Source organism: Coregonus clupeaformis, unplaced genomic scaffold (assembly GCF_020615455.1).
Source record: "Coregonus clupeaformis isolate EN_2021a unplaced genomic scaffold, ASM2061545v1 scaf0210, whole genome shotgun sequence".
In the NCBI taxonomy this organism is placed as follows: Eukaryota; Metazoa; Chordata; class Actinopteri; order Salmoniformes; family Salmonidae; genus Coregonus; species Coregonus clupeaformis.
The window spans coordinates 394993-418217 of record NW_025533665.1 but is presented as its reverse complement, the minus strand read 5'-3'; the positions used below and the strand labels follow the sequence as shown (position 1 = coordinate 418217).

At 50.8% G+C, this 23225-nt stretch overlaps 1 protein-coding gene across 1 annotated transcript in view; it reads right to left on the bottom strand.

Moving 5' to 3' along the window:
* Positions 1–1294: 1294 nt before the first annotated feature.
* LOC123484171 (integral membrane protein 2A-like) overlaps positions 1295–23225 on the bottom strand; it is a 41716-nt gene continuing 19785 nt past the window's right edge. Inside the window, exons 5-6 of the mRNA XM_045214181.1 lie at positions 7563–7707; positions 1295–1508 (exon numbers count right to left, since the gene is read on the bottom strand). Coding sequence (XP_045070116.1) covers positions 1414–1508; positions 7563–7707 — 240 coding nt within the window. The 3' untranslated portion in view covers positions 1295–1413. The remainder of the gene's footprint in view (positions 1509–7562; positions 7708–23225) is intronic.

Sequence of the window (23225 nt, the reverse complement as noted above, 5' to 3'; positions counted from 1 at the left end):
AAGTCTAACATTCTAATATTTCTGAAAAACATCAACCCAGCATTTTCAAGTGCTTGTGTTCTGTAAAACACAGACACAGGCACGTGCACAGAGGTGTAAAGGAACTACACAGGCACAGACACAGGCACAGGCTTTAATCCAGAGGTGTAAAGGAACTAAGTAAAAATACTTTGAAGTACTTAAATAGTTTTGGGGGGGTATCTGTACTTTACTATTTATATTTCTTTACAACTTTTACTTTTAATCCACTACATTCCTAAAGAAAATAATGTACTTTTTACTCCTTACATTTTCCCTGAGACCCAAAAGTACTCGTTGAATTTCTAATGCTTAGCAGGACAGGGAAATGGTCCTATTCACGCACGTATCAAGAGAACATGCCCTACTGCCTCTGATCTGGCGGACTCACTAAACACAAATGCTTTCTTTGTAAATGATGTCTGAGTGTCGGTGTGTGCCCCTGGCTATCTGTACGTTTAAAATACAAGAACATCATGCTGTCTGCTTTGATTAAGGAACTTGATGTAGAGCATTTACTTTTACTTTGGATACTAAAACCTGTAGGGGTTAGGGTTGGGTCTGTTAGGGGTTAGGGTTGGGTCTGTAGGGTTGACCTCTAGGTCTCAGGGTTTCAGGCTTGTGGTTAGGGCTGGCCGGCTCTAGGTCAGAGGTTAGCGACCCTACAGCAGGGTAACATACTGGACATGGGTCAGACATGTTGTGGTATCCATGGTAACCACTAGGTGTCATCAGGAAAAGGAGAAACAGTGTCAGACCTCTAAGGCTGTGTTCACACAAGCAGCCCAATTCTGATATTTTTTCCACTAATTTGTCTTTTAACAAATCACATCAGATCTTTTTCAGAGCTGATCTGATTGGTCAAAATACCAATTAGTGAAAATAGATCAGAATTGGTCTGCCTGTGTGAATGCAGCCTAACAGTCAGCAGGCCAGACGAGGACAGCTAGCACAACCAGGTTATGGACTAGCTGAGGATGGGTTCTGTAGACTGGGGTCAGAGGGTAAAGGTTAATGGTGACATAGTGGAGGGGTTAACACTATAATCATAGAAACAAAACAGATCATTGGAAGTCTTCAGTGGGATGAAGCAGGGAAACATTACATTTAGGGTTTCATATAAAATTCTCTCTACTACCACATTCACTCCCTCCTTATATCTCTATCCCTCTCTCTCCCTCTATCCCTCACTCTCCCTCTATGCCTCACTCTCCCTCTATGCCTCACTCTCCCTCTATGCCTCACTCTCCTTCTATGCCTCACTCTCCCTCTATGCCTCACTCTCCCTCTATGCCTCACTCTCCCTCTATGCCTCACTCTCCCTCTATGCCTCACTCTCCCTCTATGCCTCACTCTCCCTCTATGCCTCACTCAATGTGTTTGGGTGTTCTCCCATTAGGCCTTGCAGATCTTGGTCTCGGTGACGAAGGTGTTCTCAAAGTGACGGATGGTGAAACACTCCTCTACCGAACGCTTATGAATCCCTCCTCCTAGAGAGAGAGACAGAGAGCGAGAGAGAGAGAGAGAGAGAGAGAGAATGAGAGAGAGAGAGGGAGAGAGTGAGAGTGAGAGAGAGAGACAGAGAGAGAGAGAGAGAGAGAGAGAGAGAGACAGAGAGAGAGAGAGAGAGTGAGAGAGTGAGAGAGAGAGACAGAGAGTGAGAGAGAGAGACAGAGAGAGACAGAGAGACAGAGAGAGACAGAGAGAGACAGAGAGAGACAGAGAGAGACAGAGAGACAGAGAGAGACAGAGAGAGAGAGAGAGAGAGAGAGACAGAGAGAGACAGAGAGAGACAGAGAGAGACAGAGAGAGACAGAGAGAGAGACAGAGAGAGACAGAGAGAGACAGAGAGAGAGACAGAGAGAGAGACAGAGAGAGAGACAGAGACAGAGACAGAGACAGAGACAGAGACAGAGACAGAGACAGAGACAGAGAGACAGAGAGACAGAGAGACAGAGAGACAGAGAGACAGAGAGACAGAGAGACAGAGAGACAGAGAGACAGAGAGAGAGAGAGAGAGAGAGAGAGAGAGAGAGAGAGAGAGAGAGAGAGAGAGAGAGAATAGCGAGGGAGAGAGGGCGAGAGAAAAGAGAGAGAGAGATTAGACCAACAAGAACAGGTCCAAGTACAACAACAATCTATACACACACAGGTTAGGGATGTGTAGTTAATCTATGGCTGACCCCAATTAGTCGACTGGTCAATTGTTAGGTCGATGGGCTGTTGGTCGATAGACTGTTGGTCGACCCAGATTTCTTTAGTCGAGCAGTAGCAAACAAAAATACATGTTCATGGTGTACAAGACACCTGTCTGATTGGAGCCTGTCTGAGTGGACTGATCCATTGTGGAGGCCGTGGGGATGGCACAGTCCATCACTAAGACATCTGCTACTGAAATTGTACATGGTTAAGGACAATGGTGCAACACTAATACAAATAATATTATTTTATAACAAATGCGCTTTCTCCAGGTTTGATAGCGGTCGCTGTCTGTGGTTCTGAAACATCAGTGCGCTGTCTAATTGGCGCCTTTTCCTAGACCATGTTGCTATGTGCATAATAGCAAAGTTAACCAGCATATTGGTGTTGAGAACAATGCAGAAAGAGACGGGAAAACAGCCCTTATTGTCTAAGAAAAGTGAGGAGAGAGGAAACCCAACTTACATTTTAGTCATTTAGCAGACGCTCTTCTCCAGAGCGACTTACAGTTAGTGAGTGCATTATTTTTTATTTTTTTCATACTGGCCCCCCGTGGGAATCGAACCCACAACCCTGGCATTGGTCTACCAACTGAGATGCATCCCTGCCGGCCATTCCCTCCCCTACCCTGGACGACGCTGGGCCAATTGTGCGCCGCCCCATGGGTCTCCCGGTCACGGCCAGCTACGACAGAGCCTGGATTCGAACCAGGATCTCTAGTGGCACAGCTAGCACTGCGATGCAGTGCCTTAGACCACTGCGCCACTCGGGAGACTTAATCATCAAGGATCTCTCTGTACTTTGCTCCGTTCATCTTTCCCTTGATCCTGACTAGTCTCCCAGTCCCTGCCACTGAATATTTATTGATGTGGTTATGATATGCTATAGGTCAGGCCCTATCGGTCACGTGCATGTGATGCATACATGTTTCACGTAAAGAAAGCAATGGTTGAGGGAATAGGGAATGTTTTTTCTAAACAAATGAGGGATTTCGGTAACATAACTTTTCAGTCAGAAATGGCTGTAATTATGTTGCAGCTTCAGCAACACGGACAGCGCGATAAACACTGTTGATGTTCTGTGTTACTGTTGATGTTCTGTGTTACTGTTGATGTTCTGTGTTACTGTTGATGTTCTGTGTTACTGTTCTGTGTTACTGTTGATGTTATGTGTTACTGTTCTGTGTTACTGTTGATGTTCTGTGTTACTGTTGATGTTCTGTGTTACTGTTCTGTGTTACTGTTCTGTGTTACTGTTCTGTGTTACTGTTGATGTTCTGTGTTACTGTTGATGTTCTGTGTTACTGTTGATGTTCTGTGTTACTGTTGATGTTCTGTGTTACTGTTGATGTTCTGTGTTACTGTTGATGTTCTGTGGTTATGTTGATGTTCTGTGGTTATGTTGATGTTATGTGTTACTGTTGATGTTCTGTGGTTATGTTGATGTTCTGTGTTACTGTTGATGTTCTGTGTTACTGTTGATGTTCTGTGGTTATGTTGATGTTCTGTGTTACTGTTGATGTTCTGTGGTTATGTTGATGTTCTGTGTTACTGTTGATGTTCTGTGTTACTGTTGATGTTCTGTGGTTATGTTGATGTTCTGTGTTACTGTTGATGTTATGTGTTACTGTTGATGTTCTGTGGTTATGTTGATGTTCTGTGGTTATGTTGATGTTATGTGTTACTGTGATGTTCTGTGTTACTGTTGATGTTCTGTGGTTATGTTGATGTTATGTGTTACTGTTGATGTTATGTGTTACTGTTGATGTTCTGTGGTTATGTTGATGTTCTGTGGTTATGTTGATATGTTGATGTTCTGTGGTTATGTTGATGTTCTGTTTTACTGTTGATGTTCTGTGGTTATGTTGATGTTATGTGTTACTGTTGATGTTCTGTGTTACTGTTGATGTTATGTGTTACTGTTGATGTTCTGTGGTTATGTTGATGTTCTGTGGTTATGTTGATATGTTGATGTTATGTTGATGTTCTGTGTTACTGTTGATGTTATGTGGTTATGTTGATGTTCTGTGTTACTGTTGATGTTCTGTGGTTATGTTGATGTTATGTGTTACTGTTGATGTTCTGTGGTTGTTGATGTTCTGTGTTACTGTTGATGTTCTGTGTTACTGTTGATGTTCTGTGTTACTGTTGATGTTCTGTGTTACTGTTGATGTTCTGTGGTTATGTTGATGTTCTGTGTTACTGTTGATGTTATGTGTTACTGTTGATGTTCTGTGTTACTGTTGATGTTCTGTGTTACTGTTGATGTTATGTGTTACTGTTGATGTTCTGTGGTTGTTGATGTTCTGTGTTACTGTTGATGTTCTGTGTTACTGTTGATGTTCTGCGTTACTGTTGATGTTCTGTGTTACTGTTGATGTTATGTGTTACTGTTGATGTTATGTGTTACTGTTGATGTTATGTGTTACTGTTGATGTTCTGGGTTACTGTTGATGTTCTGTGGTTATGTTGATGTTCTGTGGTTATGTTGATGTTCTGTGTTACTGTTGATGTTCTGTGTTACTGTTGATGTTCTGTGTTACTGTTCTGTGTTACTGTTGATGTTCTGTGTTACTGTTGATGTTCTGTGTTACTGTTCTGTGTTACTGTTGATGTTCTGTGTTACTGTTCTGTGTTACTGTTGATGTTCTGTGTTACTGTTCTGTGTTACTGTTGATGTTCTGTGTTACTGTTGATGTTCTGTGTTACTGTTGATGTTATGTGTTACTGTTGATGTTCTGTGTTACTGTTGATGTTCTGTGGTTATGTTGATGTTATGTGTTACTGTTGATGTTCTGTGGTTATGTTGATGTTCTGTGTTACTGTTGATGTTCTGTGTTACTGTTGATGTTCTGTGTTACTGTTGATGTTCTGTGGTTATGTTGATGTTCTGTGTTACTGTTGATGTTATGTGTTACTGTTGATGTTCTGTGGTTATGTTGATGTTCTGTGGTTATGTTGATGTTATGTGTTACTGTTGATGTTCTGTGTTACTGTTGATGTTCTGTGGTTATGTTGATGTTCTGTGTTACTGTTCTGTGTTACTGTTGATGTTATGTGTTACTGTTGATGTTATGTGTTACTGTTGATGTTCTGTGGTTATGTTGATGTTCTGTGTTACTGTTCTGTGTTACTGTTGATGTTATGTGTTACTGTTGATGTTCTGTGGTTATGTTGATGTTCTGTGGTTATGTTGATATGTTGATGTTCTGTGGTTATGTTGATGTTCTGTTTTACTGTTGATGTTCTGTGGTTATGTTGATGTTATGTGTTACTGTTGATGTTCTGTGGTTATGTTGATATGTTGATGTTCTGTGGTTATGTTGATGTTCTGTTTTACTGTTGATGTTCTGTGTTACTGTTGATGTTATGTGTTACTGTTGATGTTCTGTGGTTATGTTGATATGTTGATGTTATGTTGATGTTCTGTGTTACTGTTGATGTTATGTGGTTATGTTGATGTTCTGTGTTACTGTTGATGTTCTGTGTTACTGTTGATGTTCTGTGTTACTGTTGATGTTCTGTGTTACTGTTGATGTTCTGTGTTACTGTTGATGTTCTGTGTTACTGTTGATGTTCTGTGTTACTGTTGATGTTCTGTGTTACTGTTGATGTTCTGTGTTACTGTTGATGTTATGTGTTACTGTTGGGGGGGCCAGTATGAAAAATGTATTGTAAGTCGCTCTGGATAAGAGCGTCTGCTAAATGACTAAAATGTCAATTGGATCACTAAAAAATGTTGTGGCGGTCGCTGCAGCAGGGAGGAGATAGAGAAAAAGGGTGCTAGTCAGTCACTCGCTGTCATATTGATTTTTTTCACAGTGCAGCAAGTCTGAGCCCGGCCTGGCCCAATCAAATCAATTGCGGTTGGACTGCCTCTAGTCATTTGTGTGTCTTAATTATTTAATCAAACAGTGCCCTGAAAGCATCAGACCAGCTCAGTGAAATAGTTGATTTGATTAAAACACACAGGATGAGTCTATACTGTGGTTGATTAAAACACACAGGATGAGTCTATACTGTAGTTGATTAAAACACACAGGATGAGTCTATACTGTAGTTGATTAAAACACACAGGATGAGTCTATACTGTAGTTGATTAAAACACACAGGATGAGTCTATACTGTAGTTGATTAAAACACACAGGATGCGTCTATACTGTGGTTGATTAAAACACACAGGATGAGTCTATACTGTAGTTGATTAAAACACACAGGATGCGTCTATACTGTGGTTGATTAAAACACACAGGATGAGTCTATACTGTAGTTGATTAAAACACACAGGATGAGTCTATACTGTGGTTGATTAAAACACACAGGATGAGTCTATACTGGGGTGGATTAAAACACACAGGATGAGTCTATACTGTAGTTGATTAAAACACACAGTATGAGTCTATACTGTAGTTGATTAAAACACACAGGATGAGTCTATACTGTAGTTGATTAAAACACACAGGATGAGTCTATACTGTGGTGGATTGAAACACACAGGATGAGTCTATACTGTGGTGGATTAAAACACACAGGATGAGTCTATACTGTAGTTGATTAAAACACACAGGATGAGTCTATACTGTAGTTGATTAAAACACACAGGATGAGTCTATACTGTAGTTGATTAAAACACACAGGATGAGTCTATACTGTATACTGTAATTGATTAAATTAAAACACACAGGATGAGTCTATACTGTAGTTGATTAAAACACACAGGATGTGTCTATACTGTAGTTGATTAAAACACACAGGATGAGTCTATACTGTAGTTGATTAAAACACACAGGATGAGTCTATACTGTAGTTGATTAAAACACACAGGATGTGTGTATACTGTAGTTGATTAAAACACACAGGATGAGTCTATACTGTAGTTGATTAAAACACAGGGTGAGTCTATACTGTAGTTGATTAAAACACACAGGATGTGTCTATACTGTATACTGTAATTGATTAAATTAAAACACACAGGATGTGTCTATACTGTATATTGTTGTTGATTAAATTAACACACATATGATGAGCCTATACTGTAGTTGATTAAAACACATGATGAGTCTATACTGTATACTGTAGTTGATTACAACACACAGGATGAGTCTATACTGTAGTTGATTAAAACACAGGATGAGTCTATACTGTAGTTGATTAAAACACACAGGATAGAACAGACGACTCTCGGTCGATCAATATTTTTTTTTTGTCGGGGTCAACCCTATAACACACACAGACACACACACAGTAACACACACGCTTTCAACACACACACACATACACACACACAGTAACACACACGCTTTCAACACACACACACACACACACTTGTAACACACACAAACCCACCTGTGAGGTCACTGCGGCGCTGCATCCTATAGGTGTCCTTCCCCTCACACAGCCGCCGGATATAGAAGCCCATCTCTGTGACATCATCAACACGCTCCGTCACGACCAGGTCCTCCTGCACCAGGTAGCTACGGAACGACCCCGACTACACACACACATTAACATAGTGAATCATTCATCTGATACTTTAGCAGACAACTAATCAACAACAATTTGTTCATCTGTTTAAACACAATAAGACAACCCCTTTACCTAGTCTGTACCCCTTACCCAGTCTGTACCCCCTTACCCAGTCTCCACCCTTCCAGCCCACCACAGTCTCCACCCCCAGTCTCTACCCCTCTATCCCAGTCTCCACCCCCAGTCGCTACCCCTCTATTCCAGTCTCCACCCCCAGTCGCTACCCCTCTATTCCAGTCTCCACCCCCAGTCGCTACCCCTCTATCCCAGTCTCCACCCCAGTCGCTACCCCCTCTATCCCAGTCTCCACCCCCAGTCGCTACCCCTCTATCCCAGTCTCCACCCCAGTCTCTACCCCTCTATCCCAGTCTCCACCCCCAGTCGCTACCCCTCTATCCAGTCTCCACCCCAGTCGCTACCCCTCTATCCCAGTCTCCACGCCCAGTCTCTACCCTCATCCCCAGTCTCCACCACCAGTCTCTACCCCTCTATCCCAGTCTCCACCCCCAGTCTCGCTACCCCTCACCCCCAGTCTCCACCCCCAGTCGCTACCCCTCTATCCCAGTCTCCACCCCCAGTCTCTACCCCTCTATCCCAGTCTCCACCCCCAAGTCGCTACCCTCTATCCCAGTCTCCACCCCCAAGTCTCTACCCCTCTATCCCAGTCTCCACGCCCAGTCTCTACCCCTCACCCCAGTCTCCCACCCCACAGTCTCTACCCCTCTACCCAGTCTCCACCCCCTAGTCTCTACCCCCACCACACAGTCTCTACCCCTCCACACAGTCTCTACACTCTACCACAGTCTCTACCCCTCTACACAGTCTCTATACCTGCACCCCACCACACAGTCTCTACCCCTCTACACAGTCTCTACCCCTCTACACAGTCTCTACCCCTCTACACAGTCTCTACCCCTCTACACAGTCTCTCCTGCACCCACCACACAGTCTCTACCCCTCTACACAGTCTCTACCCCTCTACACAGTCTCTACCCCTCTACACAGTCTCTATACCTGCACCCCACCACCCAGTCTCTATACCTGCACCCCACCACCCAGTCTCTACCCCTCTACACAGTCTCTATACCTGCACCCCACCACCCAGTCTCTATACCTGCACCCCACCACAGTCTCTACCCCTCTACACAGTCTCTATACCTGCACCCCACCACAGTCTCTACCCATCTACACAGTCTCTACCCCTATACAAAGTCTCTATACCTGCACCCCACCACAGTCTCTACCCCTCCACACAGTCTCTATACATGCACCCCACCACAGTCTCTACCCCACTACACAGTCTCTACCCCTCCACACAGTCTCTATACCTGCACCCCACCACACAGTCTCTACCCCTCTACACAGTCTCTATACCTGCACCCCACCACAGTCTCTACCCCACTACACAGTCTCTATATCTGCACCCCAACACAGTCTCTACCCCTCTACACAGTCTCTATACCTGCACCCCACCACACAGTCTCTATATCTGCACCCCACCACACAGTCTCTACCCCTCTACACAGTCTCTACACCTGCACCCCACCACAGTCTCTACCCATCTACACAGTCTCTACCCCTATACAAAGTCTCTATACCTGCACCCCACCACACAGTCTCTACCCCTCTACACAGTCTCTACCCCTCTACACAGTCTCTATATCTGCACCCCACCACACAGTCTCTACCCCTCTACACAGTCGCTATATCTGCAACCCACAGTCTCTACCCCACCACACAGTCTCTACCCCTCTACACAGTCTCTATACCTGCACCCCACCACACAGTCTCTACCCCACCACCCAGTCTCTACCCCTCTACACAGTCTCTATACCTGCACCCCACAACAGTCTCTACCCCACCATACAGTCTCTACCCCACCACACAGTCTCTACCCCTCTACACAGTCTCTACCCCTCTACACAGTCTCTATATCTGCACCCCTCCACCCAGTCTCTACCCCTCCACCCAGTCTCTATATCTGCACCCCACCACACAGTCTCTACCCCACCACACAGTCTCTACCCCTCTACACAGTCTCTATACTGCACCCCACCACACAGTCTCTACCCTCTACACAGTCTCTATATCTGCACCCCACCACAGTCTCTACCCCTCCACACAGTCTCTATATCTGCACCCCACCACACAGTCTCTACCCTCCACACAGTCTCTATACCTGCACCCCACCACACAGTCTCTACCCCTCTACACAGTCTCTATACCTGCACCCCACCACAGTCTCTACCCCTCCACACAGTCTCTATATCTGCACCCCACCACGGTCTCTACCCCTCCACACAGTCTCTATACCTGCACCCCACCACAGAGTCTCTACCCCTCTACACAGTCTCTATACCTGCACCCCACCACAGTCTCTACCCCTCTACCCAGTCTCTAAATCTGCACCCCACCACACAGTCTCTACCCCTCTACACAGTCTCTACCCCTCTACACAGTCTCTATACCTGCACCCCACCACATTCTCTACCCCTCCACACAGTCTCTACCCCTCTACACAGTCTCTACACCTCCACCCCACCACAGTCTCTACCCCTCTACACAGTCTCTACCCCTCTACACAGTCTCTATATCTGCACCCCACCACAGTCTCTACCCCTCTACACAGTCTCTATACCTGCACCCCACCACACAGTCTCTACCCCTCTACACAGTCTCTACCCCTCTACACAGTCTCTATAACTGCACCCCACCACACAGTCTCTACCCCTCCACACAGTCTCTATACCTGCACCCCACCACACAGTCTCTACCCCACCACACATTCTCTATACCTGCACCCCACCACACAGTATCTACCCCACCACACAGTATCTACCCCACCACACAGTCTCTACCCCACTACACAGTCTCTATATCTGCACCCCACCACACAGTCTCTACCCCTCCACATAGTCTCTATATCTGCACCCCACCACACAGTCTCTACCCCACCACACAGTCTCTACCCCTCTACACAGTCTCTACCCCTCTACACAGTCTCTACCACTCCACCCAACCACACAGTCTCTACCCCACCACACAGTCTCTACCCATCCACACAGTCTCTATATCTGCACCCCACCACACAGTCTCTACCCCTCTACACAGTCTCTACCCCACCACAGTCTCTACCCCTCTACACGGTCTCTATATCTGCACCCCACCACAGTCTCTACCCCTCTACACAGTCTCTATACCTGCACCCCACCACAAAGTCTCTACCCCACCACACAGTCTCTATATCTGCACCCCACCACACAGTCTCTACCCCTCCACCCAGTCTCTATACCTGCACCCCACCACACAGTCTCTACCCCTCTACACAGTCTCTACCCCTCCACACAGTCTCTATATCTGCACCCCGCCACACAGTCTCTACCCCACCACACAGTCTCTACCCCTCTACACAGTCTCTACCCCTCCACACAGTCTCTATATCTGCACCCCGCCACACAGTCTCTACCCCTCTACACAGTCTCTACCCCTCCACCCAGTCTCTATACCTGCACCCCACCACACAGTCTCTACCCCTCTACACAGTCTCTATATCTGCACCCCCACCACAGTCTCTACCCCTCTACAGTCTCTACCCCTCTACAGTCTCTATATCTGCACCCCACCACACAGTCTCTACCACTCCACACAGTCTCTACCCCTCTACACAGTCTCTACCACTCCACCCCACCACACAGTCTCTACCCCCACCACACAGTCTCTACCCCTCTACACAGTCTCTATATCTGCACCCCACCACACAGTCTCTACCCCACCACAGAGTCTCTACCCCTCTACACAGTCTCTACCCCTCTACACAGTCTCTACCCCACCACACAGTCTCTATATCTGCACCCCTCCACCCAGTCTCTACCCCTCCACCCAGTCTCTATATCTGCACCCCACCACACAGTCTCTACCCCACCACACAGTCTCTACCCCTCTACACAGTCTCTATATCTGCACCCCACCACACAGTCTCTACCCCTCTACACAGTCTCTATATCTGCACCCCACCACAGTCTCTACCCCTCCACACAGTCTCTATATCTGCACCCCACCACACAGTCTCTACCCTCCACACAGTCTCTATACCTGCACCCCACCACACAGTCTCTACCCCTCTACACAGTCTCTATATCTGCACCCCACCACACAGTCTCTACCCCTCCACCCAGTCTCTATACCTGCACCCCACCACAGTCTCTACCCCTCTACACAGTCTCTACCCCTCTACACAGTCTCTATATCTGCACCCCACCACAGTCTCTACCCCTCTACACAGTCTCTATATCTGCACCCCACCACAGTCTCTACCCCACCACACAGTCTCTATACCTGCACCCCACCACACAGTCTCTACCCCTCTACACAGTCTCTATACCTGCACCCCACCACACAGTCTCTACCCTCCACCCAGTCTCTATACCTGCACCCCACCACCCAGTCTCTACTCCTCTACACAGTCTCTATACCTGCACCCCACCACAGTCTCTACCCCTCCACACAGTCTCTATATCTGCACCCCACCACAGTCTCTACCCCTCCACACAGTCTCTATACCTGCACCCCACCACAGAGTCTCTACCCCTCTACACAGTCTCTATACCTGCACCCCACCACAGTCTCTACCCCTCTACCCAGTCTCTAAATCTGCACCCCACCACACAGTCTCCACCCCTCTACACAGTCTCTACCCCTCTACACAGTCTCTATACCTGCACCCCACCACAGTCTCTACCCCTCCACACAGTCTCTACCCCTCTACACAGTCTCTACACCTCCACCCCACCACAGTCTCTACCCCTCTACACAGTCTCTACCCCTCTACACAGTCTCTATATCTGCACCCCACCACAGTCTCTACCCCTCTACACAGTCTCTATACCTGCACCCCACCACACAGTCTCTACCCCTCTACACAGTCTCTACCCCTCTACACAGTCTCTATATCTGCACCCCACCACACAGTCTCTACCCCTCCACACAGTCTCTATACCTGCACCCCACCACACAGTCTCTACCCCACCACACATTCTCTATACCTGCACCCCACCACACAGTATCTACCCCACCACACAGTATCTACCCCACCACACAGTCTCTACCCCACTACACAGTCTCTATATCTGCACCCCACCACACAGTCTCTACCCCTCCACACAGTCTCTATATCTGCACCCCACCACACAGTCTCTACCCCACCACACAGTCTCTACCCCTCCACACAGTCTCTACCCCTCCACACAGTCTCTACCCCTCTACACAGTCTCTACCCCTCTACACAGTCTCTACCACTCCACCCAACCACACAGTCTCTACCCCACCACACAGTCTCTACCCCTCCACACAGTCTCTATATCTGCACCCCACCACACAGTCTCTACCCCTCTACACAGTCTCTACCCCTCTACACGGTCTCTATATCTGCACCCCACCACAGTCTCTACCCCTCTACACAGTCTCTATACCTGCACCCCACCACACAGTCTCTACCCCACCACACAGTCTCTATACCTGCACCCCACCACAAAGTCTCTACCCCACCACACAGTCTCTATATCTGCACCCCACCACACAGTCTCTACCCCTCCACCCAGTCTCTATACCTGCACCCCCACCACACAGTCTCTACCCCTCTACACAGTCTCTACCCCTCCACACAGTCTCTATATCTGCACCCCGCCACACAGTCTCTACCCCACCACACAGTCTCTACCCCTCTACACAGTCTCTACCCCTCCACACAGTCTCTATATCTGCACCCCGCCACACAGTCTCTACCCCTCTACACAGTCTCTACCCCTCCACCCAGTCTCTATACCTGCACCCCACCACACAGTCTCTACCCCTCTACACAGTCTCTATATCTGCACCCCACCACAGTCTCTACCCCTCTACACAGTCTCTACCCCTCTACACAGTCTCTATATCTGCACCCCACCACACAGTCTCTACCACTCCACACAGTCTCTACCCCTCTACACAGTCTCTACCACTCCACCCCACCACACAGTCTCTACCCCACCACACAGTCTCTACCCCTCTACACAGTCTCTATATCTGCACCCCACCACACAGTCTCTACCCCACCACACAGTCTCTATACCTGCACCCCACCACAGTCTCTACCCCTCCACACAGTCTCTATATCTGCACCCCACCACACAGTCTCTACCCCTCCACCCAGTCTCTATTCTGCCCCCACCACACAGTCTCTACCCCTCCTACACAGTCTCTACCACTCCACCCCACCACACAGTCTCTACCCCACCACACAGTCTCTACCCCTCCACCCAGTCTCTATACCTGCACCCCACCACACAGTCTCTACCCCTCCACCCAGTCTCTACCCCTCTACACAGTCTCTATATCTGCACCCCACCACACAGTCTCTACCCCACCACACAGTCTCTACCCCTCCAGTCTCTACCACTCTACACAGTCTCTATACCTGCACCCCACCACCCAGTCTCTACCCCTCTACACAGTCTCTACCCCTCTACACAGTCTCTATACCTGCACCCCACCACACAGTCTCTACCCCTCTACACAGTCTCTATACCTGCACCCCACCACACAGTCTCTACCCCTCTACACAGTCTCTATATCTGCACCCCACCACACAGTCTCTACCCCTCCACACAGTCTCTACCCCTCCACACAGTCTCTACCCCTCTACACAGTCTCTACCCCTATACACAGTCTCTATACCTGCACCCCACCACCCAGTCTCTACCCCTCCACACAGTCTCTATATCTGCACCCCACCACACAGTCTCTACCCCTCTACACAGTCTCTACCCCTCTACACAGTCTCTATATCTGCACCCCACCACACAGTCTGTACCCCTCTACACAGTCTCTACCCCTCTACACAGTCTCTATCTGCACCCCACCACAGTCTCTACCCCTCTACACAGTCTCTATATCTGCACCCCTCACACAGTCTCTACCCCACCACACAGTCTCTACCCCTCTACACAGTCTCTATACCTGCACCCCACCACAGTCTCTACCCCTCTATACAGTCTCTATATTTGCACCCCACCACACAGTCTCTACCCCACCACCCAGTCTCTATACCTGCACCCCACCACACAGTCTCTACCCCTCTACACAGTCTCTACCCCTCCACACAGTCTCTATATCTGCACCCCGCCACACAGTCTCTACCCCTCTACACAGTCTCTACCCCTCCACCCAGTCTCTATACCTGCACCCCACCACAGTCTCTACCCCTCTACACAGTCTCTATATCTGCACCCCACCACAGTCTCTACCCCTCTACACAGTCTCTACCCCTCTACACAGTCTCTATATCTGCACCCCACCACACAGTCTCTACCACTCCACACAGTCTCTACCCCTCTACACAGTCTCTACCACTCCACCCCACCACACAGTCTCTACCCCACCACACAGTCTCTACCCCTCTACACAGTCTCTATATCTGCACCCCACCACACAGTCTCTACCCCACCACACAGTCTCTATACCTGCACCCCACCACACAGTCTCTACCCCTCCACACAGTCTCTATATCTGCACCCCACCACACAGTCTCTACCCCTCCACCCAGTCTCTATATCTGCACCCCGCCACACAGTCTCTACCCCTCTACACAGTCTCTACCACTCCACCCCACCACACAGTCTCTACCCCACCACACAGTCTCTACCCCTCCACCCAGTCTCTATACCTGCACCCCACCACAGTCTCTACCCCTCCACCCAGTCTCTACCCCTCTACACAGTCTCTATATCTGCACCCCACCACACAGTCTCTACCCCACCACACAGTCTCTACCCCTCCAGTCTCTACCACTCTACACAGTCTCTATACCTGCACCCCACCACCCAGTCTCTACCCCTCTACACAGTCTCTACCCCTCTACACAGTCTCTACCCTCCACACAGTCTCTATACCTGCACCCCGCCCACAGTCTCTACCCTCACAGTCTCTACCCCCCTCCACCCAGTCTCTATACCTGCACCCCACCACAGTCTCTACCCCTCTACACAGTCTCTATATCTGCACCCCACCACAGTCTCTACCCCTACAGTCTCTCCACCCCTCTACAGTCTCTATATCTGCACCCCACCACAGTCTCTACTACTCCACAGTCTCTACCCTCTACACAGTCTCTACCACTCTACCCCTCTCACAGTCTCACTCCACCACACAGTCTCTACCCCTCTACACAGTCTCTATATCTGCACCCCACCACACAGTCTCTACCCCCCACCAGTCTCTATACCTGCACCCACCACACAGTCTCTACCCCTCCATAGTCTCTATTCTCCACCCACCACAGTCTCTACCCCTCACCCAGTCTCTATATCTGCACCCCGCCACACGTCTCTACCCCTCTACACAGTCTCTACCACTCCACACCACACAGTCTCTACCCCACCACACAGTTCTCCCCTCCACCCAGTCTCTATACTCTCACCCCTACCACACAGTCTCTACCCCCCACCCAGTCTCTACCCTCTACTAGTCTCTATACCTGCACCCCCACCACAGTCTCTACCCCACTACACAGTCTCTACTCCAGTCTCTACCACCTCACAGTCTCTATACCTGCACCCCACCACCCAGTTCCCCTCTCTACACAGTCTCTACCCTCTACACAGTCTCTATACTCTGCACCCCACTACACAGTCTCTACCACTCTACACAGTCTCTATACCTGCACCCCACCACCACAGTCTCTAGCCCTCTACACAGTCTCTATATCTGCCCCCCACCACACAGTCTCTACCCCCCTCCACACAGTCTCCACCCCTCCACACAGTCTCATACCCACTCTACAGTCTCTACCCCTATACACAGTCTCTATACCTGCACCCCACACCACCCAGTCTCTACCCTCCACACAGTCTCTATATCTGCACCCCACCACACAGTCTCTACCCCTCTACACAGTCTCTACCCCTCTACACAGTCTCTATTCTGGCACCCCCACCACAGTCTGTAAACTCTACACAGTCTCTCTACCCTCTACACAGTCTCTATCTGCACCCCCACCACACAGTCTCTACCCTCTACACAGTCTCTATATCTGCACCCTCCACACAGTCTCTACCCCACCACACAGTCTCTACCCCTCTACACAGTCTCTATACCTGCACCCCACCACAGTCTCTACCCCTCTACACAGTCTCTATATTTGCACCCACCACACAGTCTCTACCCCACCACCCAGTCTCTATACCTGCACCCCACCACACAGTCTCTCCAGTCTCACCCTCTCACAGTCTCTACCTGCACCCACACACAGTCTCTACCCCTCCACACGTCTCTACACTTCTACACAGTCTCTATACCTGCACCCCACCACCCAGTCTCTACCCTCTACACAGTCTCTATTCTGCCCCTCTACACAGTCTCTGACCCCTCTACACAGTCTCTACCCCTCTACACAGTCTCTATCTGCACCCCACCACAGTCTCTACCACTCCACACAGTCTCTACCCCCTCTACACAGTCTCTACTCTCATCTACCCCACCCACAGTCTCTACCCCACTACACAGTCTCTACCTTCACCCACACAGTCTCTACCCCTGCACAGTCTCTATCACCCCACCACACAGTCTCTACCCCACCACACAGTCTCTATACCTGCACCCCACCACAGTCTCTACCCCTCTATACAGTCTCTATATCTGCACCCTACTCTCTACCCCTCACACGGTCTCTACCCTCTACCCAGTCTCTATACCTGCACCCCACCTCCCAGTCTCTACCCCTCTACACAGTCTCTATATCTGCACCCCCACCACACAGTCTCTGACCCTCCACACGTCTCTACTTCCTACACCCCAGTCCACTTTAGTCTCTGCACCCCCCACCACATCTCTAGTCTGCACCCCACCACCCAGTCTCTACCTCTACACAGTTCTCTATACCTGCACCCCACCACAGTCTCTACCCCTCTACCACAGTCTCTACTTTTCCCCCCTCCCCACAGTCTCTACCCCACCCACTAGTCTCTATACCTGCACCCCACCACAGTCTCTCTCCCCTCCCCCTCTCTACCCCTCTACAAGTCTCTACCCCTCCACGAGTCTCTGTCTTTACCTGCACTTCCCTCTACACAGTCTCTATCCTGCCCCTCCACACAGTCTCTTCCCTCTATCTCTTGCACCTCACCACCACAAGTCTCTCTCCTCTACACAGTCTCTATACACTGCACCCCACCACAGTCTCTACCCCTCCACAGTCTCTACCCCTCCACCCTCCACTGTCTCTACCCTCCACACAGTCTCTACCCTCTCATCTCTCCCTATACACAGTCTCTATCCTGCACTCCCAGCCACCCGTCTCTACCCTCCCACAGTCTCTATCTGTACCCCACCACACAGTCTCTACCCTCTACACAGTCTCTACCCCCTCTACACAGTCTCTATATCTACCCCACCACACAGTCTGTACTCTACAGTCTCTGCACCCTCTACACAGTCTCTATATCTGCCCCACCACACAGTCTCTACCCCTCTACACAGTCTCTATCTGCCCCTCACACAGTCTCTACCCCCACCACACAGTCTCTACCCCTCTACACAGTCTCTATACCTGCCCCACCACGTCTCTACCCCTCTACACAGTCTCTACTATTTGCACCCACCACACAGTCTCTACCCCACCACCCAGTCTCTACCTCCTGCACCCCACCACAGTCTCTACCCCTCTACACAGTCTCTACATCTGCACCCCACCACAGTCTCTACCCCTCCACACAGTCTCTACCCCTCTACACAGTCTCTATACCTGCACCCCACCACCCAGTCTACCCCTCTACACAGTCTCTACCCCTCTACACAGTCTCTATATCTGCACCCCACCACAGTCTGTCCTCACATCTCTCCCCTCTACACAGTCTCTCTTCTCCCCACCACACTCTCTCCTTTCCCTTATCTGCACTCCACCATCTCTCCTCACGTCTCTGCCCCTCTACAAGTCCTACCTCACCCCCCACAGTCTCTCCTCCTCTACTTCTCTTATTCCCCACCCACAGTCTCTACCCCACCACCCAGTCTCTATCATTACCCACCCCCAATCTCTGCCCTCCTCCAGTCTCTATCAACCTCTGCACCCACCACGGTCTCTGCCCCTCCCACTTAGTCTCTACCCCTCTACACAGTCTCTATACCTGCACCCCCACCTCCCAGTCTCTACCCCTCTACCCAGTCTCTCTATCTGCACCCCACCACATCTCTACCCCTCACCCAGTCTCTATACCTCCCCACACACAGTCTCTCCCCACCACACAGTCTCTATCTCCCCCACCCCAGTCTCTGCCCTCTCCGTTCTACCTGCACCCCACCACAGTCCTCTGCCCTCTACACAGTCTCTATATTTGCCCCCCTCCACTTGAGTCTCTGCCCCCACACACATCTCTTCCACCTCTCTCTCCTCCACCCAGTCTCTACTCTGCATCTCTCCCTTCATCTCTTACTGCCCCCACCCGGTCTCTGCCTACACTCACTCTCTATCCTGCCCTTCCCCACCACACAGTCTCTGCCCTCCCCCCAGTCTCTATCCTCCCCCTCAGTCTCTGCTCCACTCTACACAGTCTCTATACCTGCACCCCACCACCAATCCTCTTCCCATCTCATATCTCACCCACCACAGTCTCCTCTCCCGTCTCCTACCTCACCCCCTCTCTCCCTCTCACGTCTCTGTCTCTCACCCCACCCGTCTCTGCCCTCTCCCGTCTCTATATCTCCCCCCTCTCATCTCTGCCCTCCACATCTCTACCTCCCCCCACACGGTCTCTGCCCCTCACACAGTCTCTCCCCTCTGCACAGTCTCTGACACCTCCACCCCCACCTCATCCTACTCTCACAGTCTCTGCATTTGCCCCTCCACAGTCTTCATCTGCCCCACCCCAGTCTCTGCCTCTCCGTCTCTGTCTTGCACCCACCACCCAGTCTCTCCCCTCTCGCAGTCTCTGCCCCTCTGCACACGTCTCTATCCTCCACCCCCACCACACCCAGTCTCTGCCCCTCCCACAGTCTCTGTATGCTGCACCCACCACACAGTCTCTACCCCCCACATGATCTCTATACCTCCCCACCACTCACCCCATCTCCCACAGTCTCTACCCACCACTCAGTCTCTTATCTCCCCCACCTATGCACAGTCTCTACTCCCTCCACACAGATCTCTATATCTGCACCACCACAGTCTCTCCACCACATCTCTACCCCTCCCAGTCTCTCCTCCCCAGTCTCACCCTGCCCTCTGCAGTCTCTACCCCTCCCCCCCCCCCACCCTGCAGTCTCTGCCCCTCCACCCGGTCTCTATATCTGCACCCCACCACACAGTCTCTGCCCTCTACACCTTCCCCCACCACTCTCTCCTTTCTTATCCCACCACCCTCTCTCCCTCTTACCTCACCCCCACCAAGTCTCTCCCCCCCCACACGTCTCTATCTCCCCCCACCCCACCAGTCTCTTCCCCGCCCCATCTCTCCCCTCTCACCCCCACATCTCATTATCTGCCCCGCCACCCAGTCTCTACCCCACCCATCTGCTCTCTACACCCTCTACATTTCTCTCCCCTCCACACATCTCTACTCCCCACCTCTCTCGCCTCCCACCCAGTCTCTGCCCATCTACACAATCTCTACCCCCTCTACACATCTCTACCTTCTGCACCCACCCCACATCTCTACCCCTCTACCACATCTCATACCTCCCCCCACCCATAGTCTCTCCCCCCATCTCTATTCCTGCCCCACCACCTATCTCTCTCCCTCTACGTCTCTACATTCTGCACCCCACACCGTCTCTGCCCCTCCCATCTCTATACCTGCACCCCACCCAATCTCTGCCCCTCTGCACTCTCTATGCTGCCTCCCCACAGTCTCTCCCCTTTCTCTGCCCCTCCCCTATCTCTACCTCCGTCTCTCTCCTGCGTCCTCTCCCTCCTCTTCCCACCACATCCTACTTAGTCTCTGCCCTCTACACACAGTCTCTACATATCCACCCACCACATCTCTCCTATCCCCTCTCACGGTCTCTGCCCCTCTCACGTCTCTATATCTGCACCCCACCACATCTCTACCCTCTCACTCTCTTCCTCCCCCACCCCCCGCTCTCTATCTCTACCTACACTCTCTTTCTCCCACGTCTCTCCCCTCCCACACAGTCTCTATCACCTGCACCCCACCACATTCTCTGCCCTCCACACCCTTCTCTATCCTGCCCCACCGCGGAAATCTGCCCCTCACTCCAGTCTCTACTCCCCTCTCCTGCAGTCTCTGTCTATCTTCCCCACCTCATCTCTCCCCCTCCACACAGTCTCTATATTGTTCCCCACAAGTCTCTGCCTCCACCACACAGTCTCTCCCTCACATGTTCTCTATTACACAATCTCTACCCCTCTCCCCCCTCCAGTCTCTACCCTCTCACGTCTCTACCCCTCTACCCACTCTTCCCTCCCACCCCACCCGTCTCTCCCCCCTCACAGTCTCTATATCTTCACCCCATGCATCCTCTACCCTCTACACATCTCTACCCTCCTCTCCACAGTCTCTATATCACCCCCACCCACACAGTCTCTACCCCTCTCCCGTTCTCTATATCAGCCCCCACATCTCTCCCTCTACAGTCTCTGTTCTCCCCACCACTCAGTCTCTGCCCCCCACCTGATCCTATCTGCCCCCCCACCTCAGCGTCTCTACCCACCACTCGTCTCTTATCTCCATCCCTCCACCCCTGATCTCTCCTCACCCATCCTCTATACTCCCCCCACCCACAGTCTCTCCTTACCGTCTCTACCTCCACACATCTCTATATCTGCCCCTTGCAGTCCTCTGCCCCCCCACCACAGTCTCTGCCCCTCTACACAGTCTCTGCCCCTCCACACGCTCTCTATATCTTCCCCGCCTCACACTCTGCCCCTCTGCACGGTCTCTGCCCCTCCACCGAGTCTCTTCCTGCACCCACACCACACAGTCTCTACCTCTAACCTATCTGCCCCACCTCAGTCTCTCCCCTCTACACTCTCTACCCCTCTACACTTCTCTATAAATCTCCCACCACACAATCTCTCCACTCCCACAGTCTCTGCCCCTCTGCTACAGTCTCTACCTCCACCCCACCACACAGTCTCTACCTACCACACAGTCTCTCCCCTCTAATCTCTTATCTGCCCCACCACACATCTCTACCACCCTCTCTGCTCTGCCCCACCACTGCAATCTCTCCCCCCCCCCTCCCAGTCTCTCATATCTGCCGCCACACATCTCTCCCCCATCCTCTCCACCCCTTACCTCTCCTGATTCTCTGCCCACCCCACAGAGGTCTCTGCCCTCCACCCAGTCTCTCCCCTCTGCACTCTCTCCTCAACCTCGCACCAGGTCTCTGCCCATCTCCACAGTCTCTCCCCAAGTCTCTATCTCTGCACCCCACCCTGCAGATCTGTGCCCCTCTACACGGTCTCTGCCCCTCTGCACAGTCTCTTATCTACCCCCCCACCTATCTCTCTGCCCTCTGCCCAGTCTCTATATCTGCCCCTCACACACGGTCTCTACCCCACCACTCAGTCTCTGCCCTCTCACAGTCTCATTGCCTGCACCCCAGTCTCTACCCCTCTACATCTCTATTTTGCACCCCACCACAGTCTCTACCCACCCCCAGTCTCTATACTCACCCTTACCACGGTCTCTGCCCTCTCACAGTCTTGATCTCCCTCCCACAATTCTGCCCCCCACACAGTCCTCTCCCCTCTACATCTCATCCCTGCCACCTCCAGTCTCTACCTTCTTTCATTCACCCTCCCCACCACACAGTCTCTCCCCTCCACACAGTCTCTAACCTCACCACCACACGTCTCTCCCCACCACACATCTCTTATCTCACCCCACCACAGTCTCTACCCCACCAAGTCTCTTATCTGCCCCCATCCACAGTCTCTACGCCTCCACCCAGTCTCTACCCCTCTGCACAGTCTTTGCCCCTCTACACAGTCTCTATACCTGCACCCACCACACAATCTACCCCCCCTCTACACAGTCTCTATACCTGCACCCCACCACATCTCTACCCTCCACCCAGTCTCTATAACCTGCCCCACCACCCAGTCTCTGCTCCTCCTACACGTCTCTATCCTGCCCCACCACATCTCTCCTCCCCAGTCTTATCTCCCCCACTCTCACCCCTCCACACAGTCTCTTCTCACCCCCCCAACAAGTCTCTACCCCTCTCACTATCTCTATGCCTGCACCCCCACCACAGTCTCTACCCTCTCACCCCACTCTCTAAATCTCCCCCCACCACACAGTCTCCACCCTCTACACAGTCTCTCCCCTCACATCTCTCCCTCTCAATCTCTTCACCTGCACCCCACCCCCTCCCCTCCACAGTCTCTCCCTCTACCCACGTCTCTCACCTCCCCCCACCACAGTCTCTGCCTCTCACACAGTCTCCACCCTCTACACTCTCTATCTCTGCTTCCCCACCACGGTCTCT